This window comes from Cnephaeus nilssonii (genome assembly GCF_951640355.1).
Source record: "Cnephaeus nilssonii genome assembly, chromosome: 14".
NCBI lineage: Eukaryota > Metazoa > Chordata > Mammalia > Chiroptera > Vespertilionidae > Cnephaeus > Cnephaeus nilssonii.
In genome coordinates this window covers 27,505,646-27,529,294 of record NC_137085.1, presented here as the reverse complement: position 1 = coordinate 27,529,294, position 23,649 = coordinate 27,505,646, and the positions used below count along the sequence as shown (strand labels likewise).

The window sequence follows — 23,649 nt, the reverse complement described above, 5'->3', positions numbered from 1 at the left end:
CCTGGGCCCCTGTCCTACTCTCACTGGGCCCCTGCCCACATGGCCTTCAGGGCCGATGTTCCCTGGGCACTTCCTGTGAGCCAGGCCGTGTGCTGAGCACGGAGGCTCAGGGGGAAGACGCTGACCCCCGGCCACACGGCGGGCAGGCCTTTCCCAGAGCCCACCATCCGCTCCAGAGACAGTCCCCAAGGCGCCGACGCTGCCCGGCAGATGGCGGGTCCTGGCCAGCGCAGCCCCGGCACGGAGGCAGGGTGGTGACCCATCCCACGGGGCCGGCAGGCTCTGAGAGGTGAGCAGGCTTTCTTTCCGAGACAACCTGTCAAACCCCGACTCAGGCAAAGGTCAGGCAAAGCCTCGTCAAAACACACCCAAGAGATGTGTTGTCACAACGTGTCCTGATGGGCCACAGGGTTGCCACGAGATGCCACCTAACAGCTGAATACTTAAAAACAGCTGCCAGACGTGGCTGTAGACTCCCAACTCTACACAGAAGACATCAAGCACAGGAAGAGAAAAAGCTAAAGTTTCCCGGGGGACGGAGGGTGCACCAGACAACCAGTGCGCACAGAGATGCTCTGCCGCTCGGACAGCGGCCCTGGAGCCACAGCGGCCTGGGGACCATCTCCTCTCACCCTCCCGGGCACTTGGGTGGAAACTGAGTTCAGAGAGAGCAACACTCTGGCCCCGATGCACACAACAAGGAGGGCTTCGGCTACAGCAGAACCCAGGGCCCTCGCGTCCTGGCCACCCCCATCCCCACTCTCCCTCTGGAGAGGCAGCGGTCCCCGGGGCGGTCCAGACAGTCTGCCACCACCTGTCCAGCTCCCGCGCAGCCCTGTCTCCTTTGATAGGACATCTTGCGAGAGCAAAGTCACAATCAGGGGTGTCTCTGGTGGCTGACCTGTCTGATGAGTCTCGTAAGGCTCTGAGGCTGGGGGAGCCGGGGCTGTCACGGCCTTCAGATCGCTCATTATCATCACAAAAAGCACCTCCTCATCACCAGGATCATCAAACACGCCTGGCGCGCCAGCCTAATAACAGGCCCCACCTCGTCCCATAATCACGGGCTTTAATAAAACATCACTCAGCCCGCAGCTGCCGGCCCGAGCAGGGCGCGAGGCCTCACCTCTCGCTTTTAGACCTAATTGCTTGATGCATATTTCATGAAGAATCCTGGGTAATACTTATGTTAAATCGCTTCTTTTCATGATGAAATTACTTAAAAATACTTGCATATAATATTTATGTGGGAGAAGGCGAGGAAATTGCCCTCTGGGACCAGCGTGCAGCCCCAGTGGCAGGAGTCTCTGTGCACCTCTGTCAAAGGCAGTTGGGGCGCTGCTATCTTGACGGGGATACCCTCTTGCCCAAGATGCCCCGGAACATTGTCCCTGGCTCCCCACCGCCACTGCAGGATGAACGACACCGCACTGGCACTGCTCGAGCCCCCACTGTGCGCCAGGCACCAAGCTGAGCTGTTGCCACACTTTATCTCACTTAAGCTCACAGTAAGTTGCTCTGTTGGTGTAACGATCACTGTTTACAGATGGGGAAACCGAGGCTGCGGGAGGTGGTGTGCCTTGTCCCACGGGACACAGAGGGGCCAGGATTTCACTCTGTCTGTCTGACCCTGAGCCTGTGTTCTCAGCCCTCGGACAGCATCCAGGGTCCTGAAGTTGCCACTGTAGCCTCGTCTTCCCTACTCACCACCCAAGCAGATGGACCAGGTGTCCAGGTGGCTCTTGGGACTCTGTCCTGAGACCTGGCTTTCCTGCAGCTCCGTGAGCTCCTGAGGTCACGAACCCTGTCTGTTCGTGGTGACATTTCTCAGCAGGACAAGCCCTCAGCACATGCCTGGCACAGTCTATCTGTCTGTCCATCCATCCATTCACCCAGCAGTTATCCAGTGAGGGTCTACCCTGAGCCAGGGAAATGAGGACCTCTGGACTGTAAGCTCCCCAGGGCAGGCTGGTGGCCACTCCACCTTGACCCCCCACTGGTGTGGCCCAGCCAGTGTAGAAGCTGCCTCCCCCGAGGCCAGACCCCGTGGCTGCTTTGGTGAGTACTCGTCCCAGGACGAACCAGCGAGGTTCTGCAGAGCAAGCTTAGCGAGGGACACAGCCATGGGGAGCACCCGGAGGGTCCCACCTACAGGGGGACAAAGGCAGGTGCCTCTTAAATCAGAAAGGTCTTGCCTGAGAAGACCACAGGGAAGGATGGGTCAAACCTTCCTCTTTCCTTGGGATTCTAAAGGAAAGCATTGCTGGGCTACCGAGCTGGCCAGCGCCCCTGCCCAGGCCTAAAGAACAACACATGAGTGTGAGACAAGTTCCAAAAGCCATGGGATTCCTGCCGGCCAGGCCCTGCCCACTCTGGGGCCCAGTAGAACTCTCAATGGGTGTATTTTTTTTGGTCTAAATGGACCGCCTCTTGTGGAGTCATTTTAATTAAGGATGAGTGTTACATGTTCAAAGATTCCTGGGGCCAGATCTGTGAAAGCAGAGACTGAAAGAGACTGTACATTTGAAATTTACTCGACAATTGGTTGCAGGATAATTCTCAAGGGAGAGAGCTGTCACAGGCCCCTGACCTCCATGAACACACAGCAACCAGCTCACTCTTGGAGCCAAGGGAACAGCACCCTGTGCTCAGCACGGACAGGGCACGAGACCAGCCGACGGGCCCTTCTGCCCCCACAGGCGTGCACTCAAGCTGGTGAATATGGGCGTAAACGGAATCAGTGGAGAGAGGGGGATGCGCTAGGCCTGGCTCTAATGCTGATCTGCTGTGACCTTGGCAAGGGAGCTTCCGGAGGGACCTGGTCTGGAGGGGGAACTTGGCAAGACACCTCCTGCCTCTGTGGCCATGCAGGGGCCGGCAAAACAGGTAGTTCCTGCCACGAGCCCACCCCACTGTTGGCAATGCTGCCTCTGCAAGCAGATGGCTCCAGGACTCAGACAGCCTCCTGCCCTCCCACCCTCTCTTCCACCTCCAAGGAGAGGGGACATTTTCCTGGGTCTGTAGAGAAACTTTCCTTGCCACACCTATGCGCAGGGTGCAGCCCCTCCAGAAACGGCCTGTGTGCCTGCAGAGACGCCTGCTCTGAGGAGAGCACCTGGCCTGTGGCCGGGGAAATACCCAGATCTCAAATGACGGGGGCCTTCAGGGGACAGATACTTCGTCGACACCTCCCGAGGGCCTGCTGTGTGCAGGCTAGCATGTGCACGCGCTGTGAACTTCCAACACAGGCCCTGGAAACCACCGTTGCCCCTGGTCCACGCTGGACCAACTTGTGGCTTCACAGAGAAGCAGGCAAGGCTGGCATTGTCTGCGCAGATGAGAAGACCGAGGGCCAGAGGGAGAAGCAACTTGCCCAGGTCACAGTGAGAGGCCATCAGGGTCAGGGACCAGCCCGGGAGTAGTTCTCGCTGTGTGACGGGCTCTCTCCAACAGTGCAGTGCTAGGAGTGGGGGACACGGAGCCCCCTTCCAGCTGAGATTCGAGAGTCCTGGGGGTGGGGGGGAGGGGTTTACAAGGTCACACAGCAAATGTCTGCACATCACCTTCTGCCTTCGGAAACAGCCTTGTCATAGTGGCAAGCCAAAGACACGTAAGCTAGGTTATTGCAAACTAAGGCCTACATGTAAACGCCATTGAGCCAAATGACTTGATTTACAACCAAATAATTAGGTTTCAATAAACGCACCGGCAGCGATTAGCCTTCCTGAGACACCTGGGCATTTCTCAAGCTCCAAGTCGGCGGCCCAGGGTGAGGGCCTTCAGTAAATCATGACGAAAGCCGTCTCCAGGCGGGAGGGGAGCTGGCAGGCGCCTCGCCGGCAAAAGTGGGCACGCACAAGGCTTGCTTTGTGCCACACAGAGCAACAGGCAGGTCACGATGGACCCACTGGGGCAATTTCCTCAGGAGAAGACTAACGAAGTGTCAGGCGGGAGGGTTTTAATGATCAAGGCCGACAGTGTGGGGAGTGAGCTTCCCATTACTGCAGGTGTGCAAGTGGGAGGGTAATGATGCTTGGAGGTCGGCCAACTGCACATGAAAACTACAAGGGGAGGGTGAGGTAGGGGTGGGAGGTGATGGGAGATATGTTGTCAGGGCTTTAGGAAGAGGAAAGAGGGTCTGTGTGGTCCCCCCCCCGCCGCCCCCCGCCTTTTACATCTAATGAGGCCTTTTCTAGGAACACAAAGGCCCTTTTGTGTTCGGGATGGGTGGGGTTGGTGGTGGTGGTGGGACTGAAGTTAGATACCTGGGTTCAAACTCTGATTCCACTGATGTCAATGGCTGGGCAAGTCCCCTCTCCTGGGCCCCCAGCGTCCCCTTTTGGGAAAGGTGAAGGGGGTCCCCTCCAGCCTGAAGTTCTCAAGCCAACGAGGGACAACCCAAGAGGGCGGGGGCCACCCAGGCGCCAGCCAGGAGGACCCCAGGCAGGGCAGGACGCAGGAGAAAGGTGGGCAGCACTGGGCACAGTGGATCCCAGGCTTGGGGACGGCAGGGTGACAAAAGCAGGCCCCCTCAGGCCGGTGCCAATGGGGTGGACAGGAAGCATTCAGGCCCAGGGTGGTCCTCCTCCTATAGGACAAAGCCCTCCCAGCCACACTCTCCTGGGAGCAGTGGTTCTCACCAGGCAAGTCTCCCCCTCCCCGGGGATGCTGGGCAATGTCTGCAAACAGGTGCTGCTGGCATTTACGGTAGGTGGGAGCTAAACAGCCACTATGCATAGAACAGTCCTCAGAGCAAAGAGCAAGCCAGCCCCAGTGCCAGCAGTGCCAAGAGGAGAGCCCCCCCCCCCGCACCAGGCCAGTGCCTCAGCTTCACCTATGAAACGGGAACGGCAAGAGGCCACCCTTCACAGCAGCTGAGAGAAGTGAGACCTTCCACGTGAAGGAAGCGTGAACATTTGGTCAAAGCTGGGTCACCTGGCTCCTTATTTAAAGGGCTTAAGAGACAACACAGAATTTGCTAAGCAGCTTGACTGCGAAGTGCTCCAGGCTGTTCCCAAGGACCAAACGCCCACCCCACGCCCAACCAGCAGACGAAGGGAACAGGCACCCTGCTGGGCAAAGCCAGTCGTGGGGGCGAGCACCAGCTGCCGAGGAGGGGACTTTGAGGGGCGCATGGGCTTTTATAGGTGAAGGGGAGCCGGAAACCTGGGGTTAACCCCGGGGAGGCGGGGAGCGACACAACGGGGCACTCCTGGGTGAGGGCGGCAGGACAACTCCAAAAGACACAAGGGCAGGAAGCACCATGTGCAGACCTGGGTGACCCAGGTCCGGGTCTTAGTCCCCACCCTGTCCCTTGTGAGCTGCACTGTTCCCTCATCTGTGTAAGGGCGTGTTCACCACCTGCCATAAGGGCTGTCCTGAGGTCTGGGATGGACAGTGCATGAGCAAGTAGGGCAGGTGCGGAGGCTCAGGGGTCTGACATGCTATCCCCCCCCCCCCCCCCCCCCCCAGCTCTGCAGGAGCCTGTGTACAAGTTGCTGCCCATCTGGTTTGTTTTGCTGCCCAGGCAGAGCACTAAGCGTGTCTGCCCGTCTGCCTGGCCTGTTGTCCACGGCCATGTTGGCAGCCCAGAAGCCATGGGTGGCCAGGCAGCCTCCTGGCTGCAGGACCACCGCCTCCAGCTGGGCAGCCCGCCTGGCTGGAGCAGGAGGCCTGGGGTCCGGCCCCATCTCTGTCGCCGGGGACGATGGGCAGGGTGTTTACTTCCTGCGATCCATTTCCCCCACCATCAAGCAGCATTGCAGACACTTGAGAGCACGCTGTTACACAAGGGGGCCCACATGAACACACAGAAATGAGGAGGAAAGAGGTTTTTTTTTGTTTAAATATCCTGGTCATAGGTGGTCTATGGCATTTATTAAGAGGCTACTGTGTGTGTTGCTCAATAGTCAACATTTCTGAGGGAGACAAGATACTAAGCAGAGGCTTTTGAGACCACTGGTTCCCTGTCCCCATTTTACAGGTGACACTGTGGCCCAGGGGGTGGAGTTTGCTCTCATTCCCCAGTGGATCAGGGGTCAGAATGCCCCCCTCCCCCGCCTCAGTGCTGTGCCATCAGCGGAAGGGGACTCTGGGGCACTACCAGTGGGTGTGACAAGGTGGAGAGCGGGGAAGAGGGTGGGTGTGCAGGGAGGAGGAGGAAGCTGCAATCCCCAATTACCATTCTTATCCTGAAAGCACTGTGTGTACCCTTACTACCCTCCTGCAGGCTCCTGTCCTAGCGGGGGCTTCCCTGCTAACTGACCCAGGGCATTCATTAGCACAGCAAGGAAGGGGGCTCACCCACAAAGCAGTTTTACTTAAAAAAAGAAAAAGAAAAAAGAAAGTAAAGAAGGGAGATCCGGAAGGACCTTTACAAACCGCAACTTACAACAGATCTGCCTGCTCAGCAGCCTGCGTCTAACCCGAGGATCCTGTTCTCCTCCCTGCAAGCCACCCAGACGCCCTGGCTGATCACATAAATGACAGTGGTTCTCAGTGGAAAACCTCCCAACAGCCCTGGGGGACTGGGCCTCAGTTTCTTCATCTGTGAAATGGGGAGCAGTTTACAATGTTCTCTGCAGTCTACTGGAAGCAGGCGAAAAGAGCTCTGAACTGGACATTGGGACCTAGCCCCAGCCTTGGCTCCCGTCCTCTTGGGCCTCAGTGTCCTCATCTATACGAGGAAGGGACAGGGGAGGTGACCGCCGATGTCCCGCAAACCTGTGAAGCTTGGCACGTGGGAGATGCTCAGGCCACATGATGAGGAAGGAATTACCGACTATTCAGATGTTAAACAGAAGGACTCACCTTCCTTACAGACACCCCAGAGTCCCAGGGTTGGAGGAGGAGTGCAGGGAACTCAAAAATAGCCTCTCCATCCACACGTGCCCCCGATGCTCACATCAGGCCCCGGGGCCTTGTCCAGCCCGTGGCTCCCAGGCCTATTTGGAACCAGAATCTGCTCTGAATATGCTCTCCAAGAGACGCGGATGGACCTTCACATTTGAGAACCACCTTCTGATTCTCTGATGCTGGAAACTCCTTTGTAACATTCACAACGTTTCGCGCCCAGCTTTTGTTGCTTACTCCAGTGTTGGGGAGCTGATTCCCCACCACACAGCCCTTCCAACCGTGGGCGGCTCTCCCATGGGGAGCCCTCCCACGATCCGAGCTGAAGTGTGACCTAAGCAGCTTAGTGGTGGGAGCCCCGCCCCGAGCTCGGGGCCCTGAAGGCCACAGGTGCCCCTTCTGCCCTGGGGAGGCCCCTTAGACACTGGAAGACGAAGAGGGAGCAGACCCGCGCTGCTTCTCTCTCTCCAGCTGTCCTCACAGGGCAGGCTCTCCTGCCCCTTCCCACCCTGGCCGCGCCCACTGCGCACTATCACACTGCGGACTGCGTCCTGTGGGTCTGTCCCTCTTAGCCAGCACCCCACCATCAATGTGGACACCCAACATCTTCATGCACCTCCTTTCAGGTGTCCACTGACCTCCTGCGTCCACCTCTCTCTTCTACCTCCTCCCGGGTCCCAAAGAACAGGACCTTAGTGATAGGCAAGTGTGGTTGGGTAAGGACAACTCACCCCTTGATCAAAACCAAAAGGCGCACCAGCCTGAGAACATTAGGGAGCAAAGCCCACTGGCCTTGCCTCACTCGCGAGGTCTGCAAACGCAATTGTGAAAGGTCACGGTCAGCCCTTAGTGATCTGGGTTCTGGAGGGCGCCTGTCTCATGTTGGGCATTCATTCCGGCAGCTTCTTGACAATCTCTGTCCACAGGGTGGAGAATTCTCTCAATATTAAATCTCTGGCTCTTTGCTCCCTAATGAAACTGATTTCTGCCTTGATACACAACAAAGCTTTCATTTTATTATCTGGCTAGGGTTTGACCACATTAATTATAGCGGTTTCTTTTCCAGCCTGGCTGCAAGTAATTGAGTCCCCAAAAGTTACTATCAGAACTGATTGCTTTTTGAAAGCGCAGCTCCCACCACAGTCCAACAGCCAACCCTGGATTCTTCATGGAAGATTTTCCTTTGGTTAAGACTGGAACAATTCAAGACAGGAAAAGTACTTTTCTAGCCTGAAAATCTGAACTCAAAATAGGATTATGCTAGTATTTGGAGACTGTGATCTGGAAATCTGGGTGTGCCCAGAGCATGCGATCTCATGCACTTGCCGCCTTGGTGGCTTTACCATCATCTGTGTCAGAACTCAGATGCTGCTCTGAGTTTTTAATCATCACCACCGGCATAATCCTACCCGCCTAAGAGGATACACACTGCAGAGGGCTGTTCAAGTCAATGTCTAACACCAGGTACCGGGGACTGCAAAGAGCCCACCAGGCACTGTGCAAATGTGTTTGCCGGGAGGCCATGCTCAGCCTGGGTGGGTGCACACCTTTAGTGTCAGGGGGAAACCATGGCAAGTCGGGCGGTGGGAGGAAATGGTGGGCAGGAAGAGGACTGGGGCTGCAGAGCGCAAGCCCCCTGCCTCTCAGCCCTTTTCCTTGAGGACAAAGTGGGGGTGCTGTGGGGAGCAGGAGAGAGCTGTCTGGGACTTCAGTTTACAAGGCACGTCTCTCTGTCCACATATTATTGGTCACCTGGGCCAATGGAGAGCTTATGTGGAGCAGACAATTAAAAACTCAAGTTGGGACCCTAGGGAGAGGGGATACTGCAGAGACCGCTTCCTCGAATCCCAAACATCACCACCCACCCTACCTGCTGTTACTTCCCCCTAAATTACTACTGTTCTCCAAGGCCCTGCTCAGATGCCACCTCCTCCAGGGGGCCGTCTAAGGTGCCCCTGGTCAGACTTACTTGCTTCCTCCCTCACTTATTCTCTGCCACGCCTCTCTCCATCACAGCACTCACCTGCCTGCATTTCCCCCTAGAAGCATCTGATGTGCCTTCATCTATCCTCCCACTCGGCCGAAGGCCTAGTGCATGATAGGAACGCAGCAGGAACAGCCACACTGCTGACTTGTTCGTCAGTCCTGCCCTGAAAGTCTGGGCTAAGAATGTGGCAGGCTGGTCCCCAAGCCGCCTAGAGCTGTGAGCAGCATGTGGGTTTTCAAAAGGAAAACAGCAGGGGGAGAAAGGTTCTAATTAAAGCATTTCTAATAAGCCGGCTTTGCCAAACCCAATTGTTTCTGATATTCCTCTTGGGCAAAGTAATCTTTTTTAAAAAAATCATTAAAAGTGGCAGAAAGCACCCGTGGCTGGAAGGAGGGTGGTGGCTGCTCAGTGGGCAGGTGTGAGGCGCTGAGAGCCAGGGCGGCGGAGCGGTCCCTGCTGCAGCCACGCTGAAGAGTGTGCAGGAGTGTGAGGGTCACACACACAGCAAAACATGTTTATAGCTTTAGCATCTGAACTGTGGGAACAAAGACAAGGGCTGTAAAGTCTGACATCCAATTTGCTAAATCTGCCTCAAATATCAAGAATGATTATGGATAAAAAGGGGCAAGAAACGACAGTGCTACGAGGCTCGGAAGGGTAATAACCCCAGGATGAGAGTCGAGACATCTGGGCTCCGCCAGCAACTCGCTGCGGGACCTTGGGAGGGGCCTCTTCCCTCCTGTGCCCGTTGGCCCACCTGAAAGCCAGGGTCTGGGCCCTGATGGTTCAACACGCTTCTTCTGGCTGTAAGGGCCCGAGGGGAACAGTGACCCTGCCTCTTGGGATTCTGGGAGATGAAGCTATTGCTGGAGCTCCGCCAAGTGCCTCTAGGTGGGGGCTGACCCTGCCTCCTCTGGGGGCCCGGAGTTGTTTACCCAGCCCTCACTAAGCAAGATAAGCCCACGGGCGCTTTCTCGGGGGAAGCACACAGGCTCTGCAAATAACCCCACCTGCATGCCTAAGCCTCTCCTGGTTTACAAAGCGCTTTCACTTCCACCGTGTCCCTGAGCCTTAGGGCTGCGAGGCGCAGAGCCGTGAAGCTACTGGCTGGCGACCCTCACAGATGGTGGAAGCAGTGGGACTCGGGCGCTGGTCCGTCTCCACGTGGCTGCATCCGTCTCCACGTGGCTGCCCTTCGCTGACGACCGATACAAGGTCTGTGTCTGTCGCCATGGCCTGTCCCTGTCCCTGCAGCACCCCACATGCCCTCCCCAAGTTCCCAACCAAGCCATTCCCAGATGGCTTTTGCAAAAATATTATTAAATAAGTCATATTAGCAAGATGTTAGGAATGCGATTGGAAAGAAATGTTTTTCTCATTTGGAGACCACCCAGCGCCTCAGAAAGGAAGCTGTCCCAGGGCACGAGAGGTTTCCTGGCGACGGAAGGGCAGCTGGAATGCCGTTCCTGGCCGGCGAGCTACACAGACAGACGTCTGCGGGCTGATAGGGGAGAATTAAAAACCAGCTGGAAATGTAATCGGGGTGGCTCAGCCACTGGGAGGGACCAGGGCGCTCTCTGGGGAGCGAAAGTCAACACTGAATGCCTGGCTGGGACAATGGGGGAGACCCCGCAGGTTGGAAAGGGAGACGCAGTCCACCAGCAGGCACGGTTGGCATCCCAGGCTGGGGGTGCTCTGGAGATGGGCTGGCAGTGAGAGCGCGGGCACCTCTGGCCCCGGGGATAGGGGCAGTGGTAGAAAGGGCAGCTCAGTTAATGGGAACATGTTTTTCTGGATCTTTTCAGAACGGACCATTCCAGGTTGCAGGTGGCGACACCCCGACTCATCCCGTGTTCAGAAATCTGGACGGGGTCCTCAAATCCTTGCTTTCTCACCCTCGTCAGTTCTACCACGACACGCTCTCCTTTCTACGCCCACGGCCCTGGCCCTTCGCGGAACTGGGACACCCTCCTCGGCAGCCAGTTCTTCCCTCCTGACCCGCCTTCTAGACACATCCATGGTCAGGTGGGGCTTCTGCAAACCTCCACCTGGCCAGCTGTGCAGGCCACCACCGTCCCTGCGAGCTGCTTCAGCCCCTCTCTCCACCACCGGATCCCGCAATGCATCCAGCTTCTGCTGCCTGAGGGTGGGGCCCAGGGAAGAAGGCGACTCCCGCAGTCAGGCCACTCATCCCAACACTGTCACTTCAGAGCCACGCCGAGAGAGCCCCAACATTCTCAACTCCAACAAGCAGAGGGAAAGGACTTGGGGGGTCTTTGGCCTTCTACCTGTCACCATTGCCCTGGGACAGGTGCCAGAGAAATGCCCGTCAATGGGCTTGTGCCAGGTCCTGCTCAGCACACCTGGCTTTGGTCCTGGGGCCCCACTATCCACATATCTGCTTGGGCCCTGACGGGGCTCCTCGGCCTCTGTGGGGAGGAAGGGGGAGGGTATTTCTGCTGGGGGGGAGGGGGAGGAGGAGGGCTCCAGAGGACAGAAAGAGGGCACTGGGCTGCGTTAAAATCCCAGCTCTGCACTCACTCGCTGTGACGGTGTGAGCCCCAGATTCTGTGACTGTAAAAATAAAGGTATGATCCCCACTCCTCTCAACACATCCTATTACAGCGGGAAAGCTGGCTCTTTATAAGCACAAGCAACCACGTCAGGCGCCCGAGGTAAGCCATCTCACTAAAGCACCTCAGCAGCCTGAACCCAGGCCCCCGTGGCTCTGAAAATTGTAACTACAAAGGGCATTCCCTCCAAATCCACCCCTCAGGAAGGAAGGGGCCTGTGCCTGGTCTGGGGCCCAGTAGCCAGTCAGAGGTGGAGTCAGGATTTGAACCTGGGTCCTCCCCAGACACCCCCCCCCCCCCGCCCCCAGGTGCGGAGTCCAGGAGAGGCGCCGTGTCAGTGGTGAGGGCGGCGTCCTTGAAAATGCTCTACCACTGGCAGGGGTAAGTTCTCAGTAATTCTGAATACAGGGAAACGTCACTATTATTCCTCACTGTGTCTCTTGATGGCGCATCCTTTCATCCTGCAAGGCAGGACCTTGCACGTTCTGAAGTTCACTGTTTCTGTTTAGTCCCCTGCACAGACTGTGTGAGCAGCCTCTGTTTTGCCTACAGCAGCAGCTCCTAATGTCAGCATTTCCATTAAACCCTTTAGAAGGAAAAAACACACTGCACACTAATTGAATAGAAAGTTCATTTTTCCTCCTCCAGCACTGAAAGGATGTGAAACCCTCCAGGCAGGACAGCAGAGATGTGGACCCTCCCCGTCTCAGGCTGACTCAAATGCTGCCAGAAACAGGGCCTGGCCGGGCAGCCACGAAGTGACAAGCTTCTCCCCGTTCTGAGGCCGCAGTTTCTCTACCTGCACCGGGCACGGGGCTAGGTGACCTAAAAGGTGTCTTCCTGTCCCCTAAACTCCAGTATTTCTATTCAGTGTACTTAATATACCATAGCTATCCTGGCTTGCCTAGAAGAGCTTCCCTACAAGCTAAGCAGCAGACCAGATCAAGTTCTGGTGAGAATGTGTATTCAACACATTCTCTGAAGACATGGAGGGAGAGCTGGAGGGGCAGCAGGACAGCGAGGACAAAAAGTAATGCCTGTTTAGGTGGTCATCCTCTCCAGCTTCTCATGAGGAACCGGTAGATCAGAGAGGTTAAGTGACTTGCCCAAGGTCACACAGCCAGGAAGAGGGAGGCCTGGATTTGAGTCTAGCTCTGCGTGACTCCAAGTCTTAGTTATAGGGATGCAGGATTTTCTCGAGTTGCAGCCTGTATAAACTCTAAACTCCCACCACCACAAAGGGAAGAGGATGTGGGCTGGACAGACTTCTTGGTCAGACCCAGGCAATCTGCAAGGCTCTGGATCATACAGAGCTCTCTCCTCAACCGGTGGCTCTCCAAAGTCTATAACAAAGACAGTGAGCTTCCACTCACTGACTGAGCACTTACTGCATGCCAGGCACAGGCTAAGCACTTCACATATACTGCCTCTTCATTGGCACACCTGTAAAACCCACTTGATATAGATTGTCAAATCCCCTCTCCCCCATCACATGCAGGGCTGACCACTCCTACCCTCAAGTCTCCCACCACCTCCTGTATTACTGTCTGCCTGGAGTCAAAGTCAACTACCCCTGTGCTAGTCTACCTGAGCCACTTTCTCTGCTTCTTTGGCATTCCCCCTCCTCCAGCCCTCACACCCACCTGGCAGCTCAGAGAGGCACAGAGTCAGAGGATCAGGGGGCCAGTTGGCTAGGAGCCCAGGGCCCCTCTCCTCAGAGCTAGGCAGTGCCCTGGCTGCACACCCCTGCCTTCCTTGAAGCCTTAGTCTTGGGGGTAGGGATGGGGAAAGGGTGACCGACGATGGAAGTCCAGGCATTCTGGGGCTGTAGGGTGTCCTGGGCAGGGAACCCCACAGCGGCTGGAAGGCCCTGCTTGGTTTGAGGGTCTGCCCTGGGGGGTCACAGGAGCAGCAGCCACCATGAAGCCAAGTGTTTTGAGCCTCAGATGTTGACCCCACAAGGGGCGCAGAGGGAAGCGAAGTCGGTGCTCCCTGCTGATGGACGAAGGGCGAGCTGCTTCCCTCATCCCCTCCCCTCCCCGCCCTGTAAACCTTTATTATTTCTTGCTCCTGGCTGTCAGCAGCAACAAACTAAGATTAATCACTCGCCCGCCTGCCCAGACCCAGACGTGCCTACTGTTTGAAAACTCTCTCCTTTACTATATAAATCAATGAGGGGAGAGAAAGAAAAACAGTTCTAACAGAAATGTACCTCCAGCCTGCAGCCCTCAGTGCCACCGGGTCCCAGCTACCCCAGCGCCCTCCACTGGAGCCCCAGGAAGCATCTGCTGGGTGAAGACCGATGGCCCAGCAGTCACTACAAACCCGGAGCTCCCAGCAAGAACCAGCCGGGTGTCTAATCAAGTCCGATGAATTGCCCACCCCCTCCTCCCCTACTTGGAGAAGGAGATGGGGCCTTCTCTGCTCCTTGGGACCCAGGGGAAAGGCACCTCACCCTAACTGCGGAGCCCTTAACCTGGAAGCAGATGTGCTGACCGAACCCAGACTGTCGTTCTGTGGGCACAGGGAGAAGGCACTCGCTGTCACCCAGGTGCAGATGCCCCCCTAGACCCTCCCGGGCTCTTGACCCGGCCCAGTGCTCTGTCCACTCTGCTGCCTCCATGGCAATTTCTAAAGGCTCTGGGAAAACTGGGAGAAGCAGAGACCAGCGTATATGGAGCACCTATTGTGGGCCTAGGGCGAGGCAAACCTGGTTCCAGGACTCCCCTAGGATACCAACATCCGAGGATGCTCCCTCATATACAATGGTGTAGTATTTGCATATAAACTATCCACATCTTCCCATGCACTTGAAATAATCTCTAGATTACTTATAATACCTAATACAATGTAGTGCTATGTAAATAGCTGTTACACCGTATTATTTAGGGACTAATGACAAGAAAAGAAAGTCTACATGTTTAGTACAGACACCATCACAATGTAACATTTCCCCCAAAATATTTTCTGTCTGTGGTTGCTTGAATCCATGGGCGTGGAACCTGCAGATACGGAGGACCGACTATACGTCTTACAACGGCTTGATGAGAGTGGCCGACAGTTTTCCAGGAGATGATGGGGAAGTAAAGTCACTTGCCTAACATCACACAGCAGGTAAAAGACGGAGCCAGGACTCGAACCCAGGTATCTGACTGCAGAGCTCATGTTTCCCCTTTACATCTTGAAAAGGGCTGCCCTGGATCTCCCCTTGGAACGCCTGCCCACCTCCCAGCCTCTTGGCATATTTGTGGGCACGCGGGGGCAGAAGCAGTGTCCCTTCCTTGTCAGTCCTCACGCTGCACCTTGGGTCACTGAAGGTTCTAGAATACAGCTCTGAGGACATGACTATACCCTGCTCAAAACCTTCAGGATGCCCCTGCCCTACAGGTTAGGCCCCATTTCCTCAGCCTGGCGACTAGGACCTAGGACCGCACCCACCAAAGTGTTACTGGTATTTGTTGTTCTTGCCCAAGTTCCGCACTTCCCTGCCTGTGCCACTCCCTCTGCCTGGCTGCCCGCTCTGCCCGTCCCAGGTCTAAGCCCTGCTCATCCTTCTCCTCCCTTCCTCTGGTCCTCCCCGTCCCGGCCCCGAGCACCTACTGCCTTGGGTAGCCCCAAACACACTGCTCCTCGACTTACGATGAAGTTATGTCCTGATAACCCATCCTGAGTTGGAAGTGTGTTAGGTTGAAGATGCACTTAACTAAACTGTACTGTGAGAGTGGGTGCGTGACTCTCCGACTGCGAGCCTGACCAGAAGCTGTGGCTCGCTGCCGCTGTCCAGCGCCACGGGAGGATCGTATGCGCATCGCTGGCCTGAGAAAAGATCAAAACTCACAACCTGAAGTACGGTTTCTACTGAATGTGTGTCACTTTCACAGAATCGTAACATCAAAAAACCTTAAGTCAAACCTCGGTAAGTCAGGGACCGTCTGTGTGTGAGTTACAGGTGTAAGTATCTTCCCCTCCAGCTATGAGCTCCTATAGGGCTGGAGCCCAGGAGGTAAGTGACACTGAATGGGGCAGAGCTTGGTGGGGAGGGGGTTTGAGGAAGGCTCCTGAGCGGCCAAAACCGAGATGCACCCTCGTGGAAACAGGCCTCTCCTGAGGTTGGCATTGGGCCACATTTGCGAGGATGCTGTGTGCTCTGTCTTTGGGGACTTGAGAGCTGATGGCCCTTTGGTTGAGGGCTCCTAGGGGTGATTTCCCCCCACTGGGGATGGGGCTCTCACTGCCGAAAGAGAGGTGAGGCCGGGCCAGGAGGCCTAAGAAGTGCGGCTCTGTCTCCCAGGCACGGGCCCAATGCAGGCAGAGGCTGCCCGCACACAGGGAGGGAGGCCCTGGCACCCACCCTGCTCCCGGCCCCCCAGCTGCAAGCCCTCCAGCTTTGAAGTTCTGTTTCCCTCATCTTCTCCAGATTCCTTTGCAAATACTCATGGAACTAGAAGTTGCAAAAAGTCACTCATAGTCCAAAACGCCTGAAGAACTCTTTTAATGAGATTTTTCAAGACTTTTCATCTATTTCCCCTACTGCCCGCCTTTCCAGGCAGGAAGCTGTTAGAGTGCGATGTTTTTTGTGCCAATATCTAAAGGTTCAATCCTTTGCTTCGAGAGGCTGCAGTGAGTGTACACAGGGGGTCAGTGGTTGATGCCAGGGCCAAAGTGGCTGCTGGTACCTGAGCCTAAGGGCCTGAGCTCAGTCAAGCCATGCCTGAGAGTGGACCCTGCACATCTCTTTAAGGAGATGGGGAAGAGGGAGAGTTCTTCGGGGGTGGGGGGAGGGGGGTAAGCACAGTGTTCAAAAACCATGAGGTAGGATCTTGGTAAGACTGCTTCAGAGTTGGGGGTGTCTGCCATTGAGGGAACTAAGTGGCGATGGGTGGGCGATGCAGGTGCCATCTTGGATTGCTACGGGTGCAGGGGTTTTTGGTGGAGGGGTAGATGAAGGGCAGCTTGGGCCTGCACCGGGCTCTGTCTAGTCCCCACAGTGGGAAGCAGTCGGCATCTCTAATTGTCAGTGTGGTCAACTGCCAGCTGGGGAGCCTTAGGTCAATCGTGAGTCCACTATGGGGCTCAGTCTCCCCACCCAGGAGCAAAGGGAATGGACTAGGTGGGCGTCTCAGGTCACTTCCAGGTTTGACACCTGATGACCTTCTGACCTGATATAAGGAATGCTTAGGAGGTGATGGGGGTCCGCTGCCTCCACTCCAGCCTTGGCAAGGTCATTCGGCTGCCTCTACCCTACGATGAGGAAGAGGATGTGAACTTTGCCCTAGCCAACCCGTGGGGCCATCCAGAGCAAAAGCACAGGAATGTAAGGTGCGGGGAGGCAGGGTCAGGTGGAAGTGGGGTTTAAGCTCCGGGCCATGCCTGAGAGTGGACCCTGCACTTCAGTGGCCCCATCACTAAGAACTGAGTCTCAGCTTCTCTGAGAGGCACGAGTCCTTGCAAGACTCTCCTGCACCTCCTGGGCTTTGCCTGGCTGTCCCCTCACCTGGGATCCCACCAGCCTGGGGAATACCTACCCTCTCTTTAAGGTTTGAGCGCACCTCCCCCCTGTAGCTTCTCCTGACCCTCTGGGGCAGGGACTGCCATCCCCATCCGTGCAAAGCCCTCCGTGCAGACGTGTGTGCAACATGGCCTGGGATGAACATGCCAGACTGTGAGCTCTGCAGCCTGGGCCGGGCTGTCCTCACCTTGGTGCTCACTCTGCAGCCTTGCCCAGTGCCTGGCACAGAAGGTTCTCATAACCATCTGCTGAAAGAAGGATGGAAAGGGTGGAGGGCTCTGTCCTGAGGCCAGACTCCCCCAAGTCCTTCTCCACCCTAGAACACTCTCACGTCAGGAACTAAGGTTTATAAGAAAACATAGCTGGAATTCCAATGTCAATTTGCACCACACTCCTGACAACACCGTGCATGGAATGCCACTCCCCACCCTGCCCCTGCCGGCCAGGCCTCGGGAACCTGAGAGCCCTCACGCCTCATGGGGTGCCTGGCAAAGCTGGCACTTGCCCCAGGCAGCCGGGATGTTCAGTCCCAGTTCCACTGATGGTCTGGTTGATTAATACCAGGTGTCACTTGATGGCTGGCAGACAGACTGGTCATCGGGAATGGGGCTACTTTGGGAAGCAAGGCCACTTTCCTTTAGCCAGTTGCCCCGCCCAGCCATGGGATGGCCTAGCCCACCTCCCCGATTTTGGACTTCCTTAAGGGAAAGCTGACCAGGCGAGGCTACTTCTCTGGCCTTTGGGATCTAATGGCTTTAGACAAACATGCAAAACTAAACCCTTCTCCTCCTCCAGCATCCGTGGGCTTGACAGCAAGCAGTGTTCTGGCCAGGGAGGTGCAGGGGATCCAGCCAGAACACTCCAAGGACAAAGGGTGGCTGAGCCCACACACAGAGGAGATCTGGGGAGTCAAGAGACACCTTAACGTCAGAGGTGAAGGCCTCCCCAGCAACCATCAGTCTGTCTGCTCTGGGCAGATGTGGGTGCTGAGCCCCAGAGGGAAGGAACTCGCCCAAGGTCACATGGTGAGCAGTAAGTGACAGGACAGGACTCCTGTCCAGGATGCTGGACAATGGGTCCCTTCTGTGGCTCTTAAGAATGGCCTTCAGAGAAGATACAGGGCTGAGCCGGGAAAGCAGGGCAGGGTGGGGAGAATGTAAATGATGTTTACACGGCACTGGTTGGGCTATAGATGCTTTCTGTCTGTGAGAACACGCCACCCCCTCCACCCTAGGCATGGATGAGGATGCTGAGGCTCAGACAAGTGACATGATTGCCAAGCCCACAAGACCAGGGAGTGGGGCAGCCTGTCCCCTGCTTTCTCCCTGCACCCAGCCTAGCCCCTGGACTACAAGCTTGTTACTGTGAGGACAGATCCAGGTGCTGTCCATCCCTCGAGAGTGGTCCTACTATCTGGCCTTCGTGGAGGAATAGCTGGGCCTGGCATGGGGCATGTCATCCCCTCCTCTCGGGTACATTCAATCAGTCCTCTTGGGAAGTCCCCTCTGACCAGGCCCCAGACAATGGGATATGAGGAGGAATGAGATTCCGGAGGAACTCAGAGCTGCCAGTGTGATGATTGCTGTGCTGAGGAAGCTCAGGGGGTGCGCCGGCTGCCTGGGTTGGTAGGAAGGGTGGTGACCAGGAAGTCCCACCTCTGAGGCTACTGGCATCCTACTCCAGAAGAGCACAATTCACCTGGAGACAGGACCGTGGAGATCTGGAAACTTCACTCATGGGCACCTTGGTTGCTAGGTTACCACAACAACAAGGGAGGGAGAGGGGCTGCATGGAGGTGAGAAGTTGAGGACCCCTGGCCCTTGTCAGCATGGCCAGTGGTGTGCACCTGTTCCCTGCTACTCCACTGACTGCCCTCTCTCTGGCTTTGGCCGCCTCCAGCCCAGCCTCCCAGCCCCGTTGCTGTTTAGCTTATCGAATTTTCCTCAGCTGCGATCACCGACCTGCTTCTTTAAGCTGCCGGGTCTGAGGGTGGACAATGAAGTGCACAGGCGCCATTTGTCCTGAGTGCCTTCCCAGCTGGTTAGAAATCCCCTCCACATCCTCCCTGGTAAGGTGGTCAGCCAGCCCTGGTGCACACCCCCAGGACGAGACACTCACTACCTACAAGTCCGTGCTAGGCCGCTCGAATTCCTCATCAGCTCTGACTCTTAGAAAACGTTTCTTCTCACTGAGCTGGAATGTGCTGTCCATGACCACCCATCTGGGAACCCGACCACGTCTGCTCCTTCTGCCCTGATGGTCCTCGAAAGACTTGTGGCTCCCACCATGTCTCCACACACCTTCCCTTCTCCAGGGACATCCAGGCGTGCCTGTTTTCTGCCGAACAGCTCTGCGATGTGTCACTGTCCCTCAGGGCAGAGCCCAGCGGACTGGGTGGGGTTGGCCCTGAGCAGAGAGTGCAGACCAGTCTCTCCCTGCTTGACTGCGCTGATCGTAGTCTACGTGGCCGGCCGCACACGGGCTCCTGAGAGTTGCATCCCAGCAGCTCTCTCCGCCACGCGGCCTCTAAAACCGGCGACTAGAGCAGAGAGGACTTCACTGCGTCTGGTGCTGTGCTGTCCTGTGGAGGGCCTGGGTTTTCATACCCTAACTCTGTCACCAACTCTCTGTGTCCTTGGGGGACACCTCCTCTCTCTCGGCCTCTGTCTTCCTATCAGTAAAATGGGTTTTAGACAATCTGTTGGGTCCCATCTTTGGTTGACTGATGAAACTCTCAACCAAAAACACTCTTTTCTTACGTTGGGGCTGCCTAACCTGACAGCAATGCCTCGTGGGTCAGAAAGACCTGACAGTTTACAAAGCAGCCACAAGTGCCAGCAGGATTCTTCCCAGTGTTCCTCACACCCTTTGTAAAATGCCCAAAATCAGACTTGTCCGAACAGCAACCTAGACCATAAGCTGGCCTCGAGTCCTGACCCTACAATTTAGGCCAGCCATGTCCCCTCTCTGTGCCTCAGTTTCTTTACCTGCAAAATGGGGACAATCTGTTTTTTTATCAAAGGGTGGTGGTGAGGTTTGAGAGAGCAGGTATGCTAAGAGCTTCACACGGTCCCTGGCTCGCGCAGATGTGACTGCGATTCCTGGTTATTCAATGTACATCCTAGGAAGAGGCCCCTCCTCTCCTGGGGAGGCAGGAGCAGAACACAAAGAAGCCTCTGTGTCCCAGGGGGTAAGATCAAACTGAAAAACCCAGGCTTGCAATAACTCGCGCTGGTAAGTTTCCCGGGGGGACGCCGGCGGGTCTTTCTGCCACAGACGCGCGTGCTGGAGGCTGTGGAGAAGGGCTCGGGGTGAGGAGGCTGTACTCACTTCAGGGACAGGGAGTAGTCGTGCTTGCTGGTCTGGCTGTTCCGGACGAGGTAGCTGCACTCCTTGCAGAGTCGCAGCAGGTTCTCGGCCTCTCCTCTGCTGATGGCTCCGTGATACCATCTGGGGAGAAGAGAGAGGGTCAGAACCCTAGGCCAGGACCCCACAGCCGACACCCTGAATTCTGCTTCTCCCCGAGGAGGCTCGGCCCCCTCAGAAGGCAGCTGTCACGGCCAGGGCCTCCTTGTTATAAAGCAGGTGCGTTTGTGCACTCGTGTCCAGCCATTCACAGACATTTACCGAGTGCCCGCTGCCTGCCAGATCCCGGGGAGGACCGTGAACAAACCCACAGTCACCTCCCTCGGGAAGCTGACATTCTAGTGCAGGTGCTACGGAGGAGACAGAGCAGGGCTGTGAGGTCTGGGGCTCTCGGTGGGGACGGCTGTTGTAGGCAGTGGCCACGGAAGCCTTCCGGAGAGAGTGACATTTCAGCGTGGGCCTGAAGGAGGAGCTGGAGGAAGCCCGAAGGACAGCAGCTGGAAAAGAGCATTCTGGCAGAGGGATGGGCAGCAAAGGCAGAGGCCAAGGCCGGAGTGCCTGCTGGGTTTCGGAAACTGCGTGGAGTGAGGCTAGGGAGGGGGTGGGTGTCAGGATGAGGCCCAAGAGGCCATGAGGCAGGGTCGGGTCTGGGGGCCTTGTGTGCAATGTGAGGCTTCTGGCTTTCTCCGTCCAAGCGACACCAAAGCCATAGCGGGTGCGGACAGGAGGGACATGTGTTGATTCTGAGACACCTGCAGGACAGCGAGCAGTGCTCATCACTCAGGAGGGTGGCCACCCCACTGCTCCGGCCGCATGAACCTGGCATCGACCGGGCAGGAGGGGATCCAGCATCACTGCTTCTGGACACCGCGTGGTTGAGTGGCAGAGTCAGGAGGAGGGGTGCAGGGGCTGGTGGCCTAAGGCCCCCACTGCAGGACAAACGGGGAAGAGTGACTGTTGAGAATGGAAAGGCTGAAGGTACCAATTCAGTGGAAGAGTGGAGACCCTAGGACGCCAGTTAGTGGGCATACTCAGAACACATCTGGGAAGGTGGTGAGAGACGGGGCCAGGAAGAGAACCAGAGGTGCTGGCCAGCGAGGTGGGAGCAGGGTCCGGCTGCAGAGGCACATATGGTTGGTCACTGGCCAGCCAGGTGGTCTGGGGCAAGCGGCTTAACCTGGCTGAGCGTTGGTTCTCTATCAAGTTAGGATCCCTCCACCCGTGTTTTGGGGCTGAAGATGAAATGGGATGATGCATAAAAGGACTTATGCAGAGCCTGGGACGGGATGAATGTCTATGAATGGCAGCTCTGAGCATCAGCAGAACGAGGCTGAACTTGCAGATGGCCCTGGGGAACTTCCCCAGCGATCATATTTCTGGCTGCTGCCTGCGCCGTAGGCTGCATTTTAAATTCCCAGGTGTAAGCGGGATGCTGCCTCCTGGTCCTGGCCACGCCACGAGTGCCCTGCCAGCAGCCCTGAGTGTCCGGTTGCAGACATTCTCTTAGAGAAACACTGCCTTTCACCGTTCACTTCCTGCCATTCGCAAGGCGGTGCTCTGAACAGGAGCAGCAGTGCCGATGATGTAATTATGAACAAAAGGAACCCCGGCCAGCTCCAGGAAAGCAAGGACTGGAGAGCAGGTATGAGGAGCATGTGACCGAGTCACGGACTGCCCAGGAGATGACCCCTCACAGGTCAGCCCTGGGGCTGGACACTCGCAGGGGAGACTGGCCAAGGGAAAAAGTAGGGAAGTGTGCAGACCGCAGAGCCACCTTCCCTTCCAAACTTGCACAGAAATGAGGGGGAACGTGAAGTTGGGGCTGCACTAATCAAACACGTCCAGAGGTATGAAGGCTCAGGTGTGCTTTAGAAAAGGCCTGTCAAGGATGGCTCTGACTTTAGAAACAAGAGTTAACAGTTGGGGAAGGTTGTTTTCTGGGAAATTTCACCTGTGTAACACCCCCCTAGTGAGCTGACAAAAACTGTTCTATTAGGAAAACAGGTTCCAGCCACTTGAAGCAGGTGTCCGCAGGGAAGGCCTGGAAGTGGCCTCCGGGGCAGTGCTGCCGGCTGCCCGCCTGCCCGGAGCCAGGAGCAAGCGGGCTCTAGGGAGGTGGCGGCGGTCGGGCCTCCCAGGGGGGTAAACAGGATAAGCTGCTGGTTCCCTCCTGGGCTGCTCCAGCTGCTCCAAGTGGAGAGAAAGGCAGGGAACTCAGTGGAGGCTCAAGGAGACCCAGGCAGAGTTTGGGAGAGAAGCCACTGGCCAGGAGACAGGATGGGCCTGAGTGGTCTTGTAGGGGCTGGGGGCCAACTATTGGCCCTGAGCAGGCTCTGCGGGACTGAAAAGAGAATCCAGGCAGAGGACATCTTGGGGATGTGCTGGACTCAGTGCAACTGGCCCATCAGGTCTAGAACCACAGGGGTTAAGGTCCAACCATCGCCATCCAGCCCATCCGATATCCATTAGCTCATCCAGTATTTACGCACCACTCACTCCATCCTTGATCTCATGGGGCTGATACAGGGAGAAGGAGAATCAACACAGAGATCCAGGAAAGGATTTCAGATAGTGACAAGTGCCATGTAGGAATCCTGGGGGAGTGGGGGCTGGAGTGTACTTTAGAATGAAGGAGGCTCCCAAGAAGATGACATTTGACCTGAGACTCTCCATCGTGAAAAGGAGGCAATCATGAAAAGGGCCAAAGAAAACACGCTTTCTGCAGAGGAGCCAGCAAGGGCCAAGGTCCCGAAGTAGGAATGAGCTCGGGATGCTCACGGAGCAGCAAGGACGGTCCGGCACTGAGCCTGGGAGTGGTACTGGATGAGGGCGAAGAGGCCTTGTGGGCCAAGGGAAGAAGTCCGAGTTCCTTCTAAGTGTAGTGGAGGGCAATGAGAGTTTTAACCCGTTAACGACCACGTGTCCAAAACGGAAACCATCCCCACACGCCACGATATTTTGAATTTAATTGCATCTATAGACGCTTATGGCGTACAAAGGGTCAACTGAGATTGTTACTTGCTCTCGATGATCTTAGGAAATCAACCAGGCTCTCTGAAGAGGGGCCACGGAGATGGGAGGACTGAACAGACTCGGGCTGTATTTTGGATGGATAATTGACAGAACTCACTGATGCATTAGATGCTGATGTCAGGCAAAAAGAGGGCTGAAGATGACTCCAGGTTTGTGGCTTGAGTAACCAGCCACATGTTACATGTGCTGCTATTTATGGAGGTGGGGAAGCTGGGGGAAGAGTGTCTAGGAGATGATGAGGAGCCCAGATCCGAACACGTTAAATTTGAGATGCCCACTCGTCAGCCAAGTGGAGATGCCAAGAAGGCAGCTGGATGTGGGAGTCATGT

General features: G+C 56.2%; 1 protein-coding gene across 1 annotated transcript in view; it reads right to left on the bottom strand.

The window, feature by feature from the left end:
- The window catches only part of SHB (SH2 domain containing adaptor protein B), a 124,067-nt gene that overhangs the window by 4,220 nt on the left and 96,198 nt on the right, over window positions 1-23,649 (bottom strand). Inside the window, exon 5 of the mRNA XM_079790454.1 lies at window positions 20,252-20,371. Within this exon, the coding sequence (XP_079646580.1) occupies window positions 20,252-20,371 (120 nt within the window). The remainder of the gene's footprint in view (window positions 1-20,251; window positions 20,372-23,649) is intronic.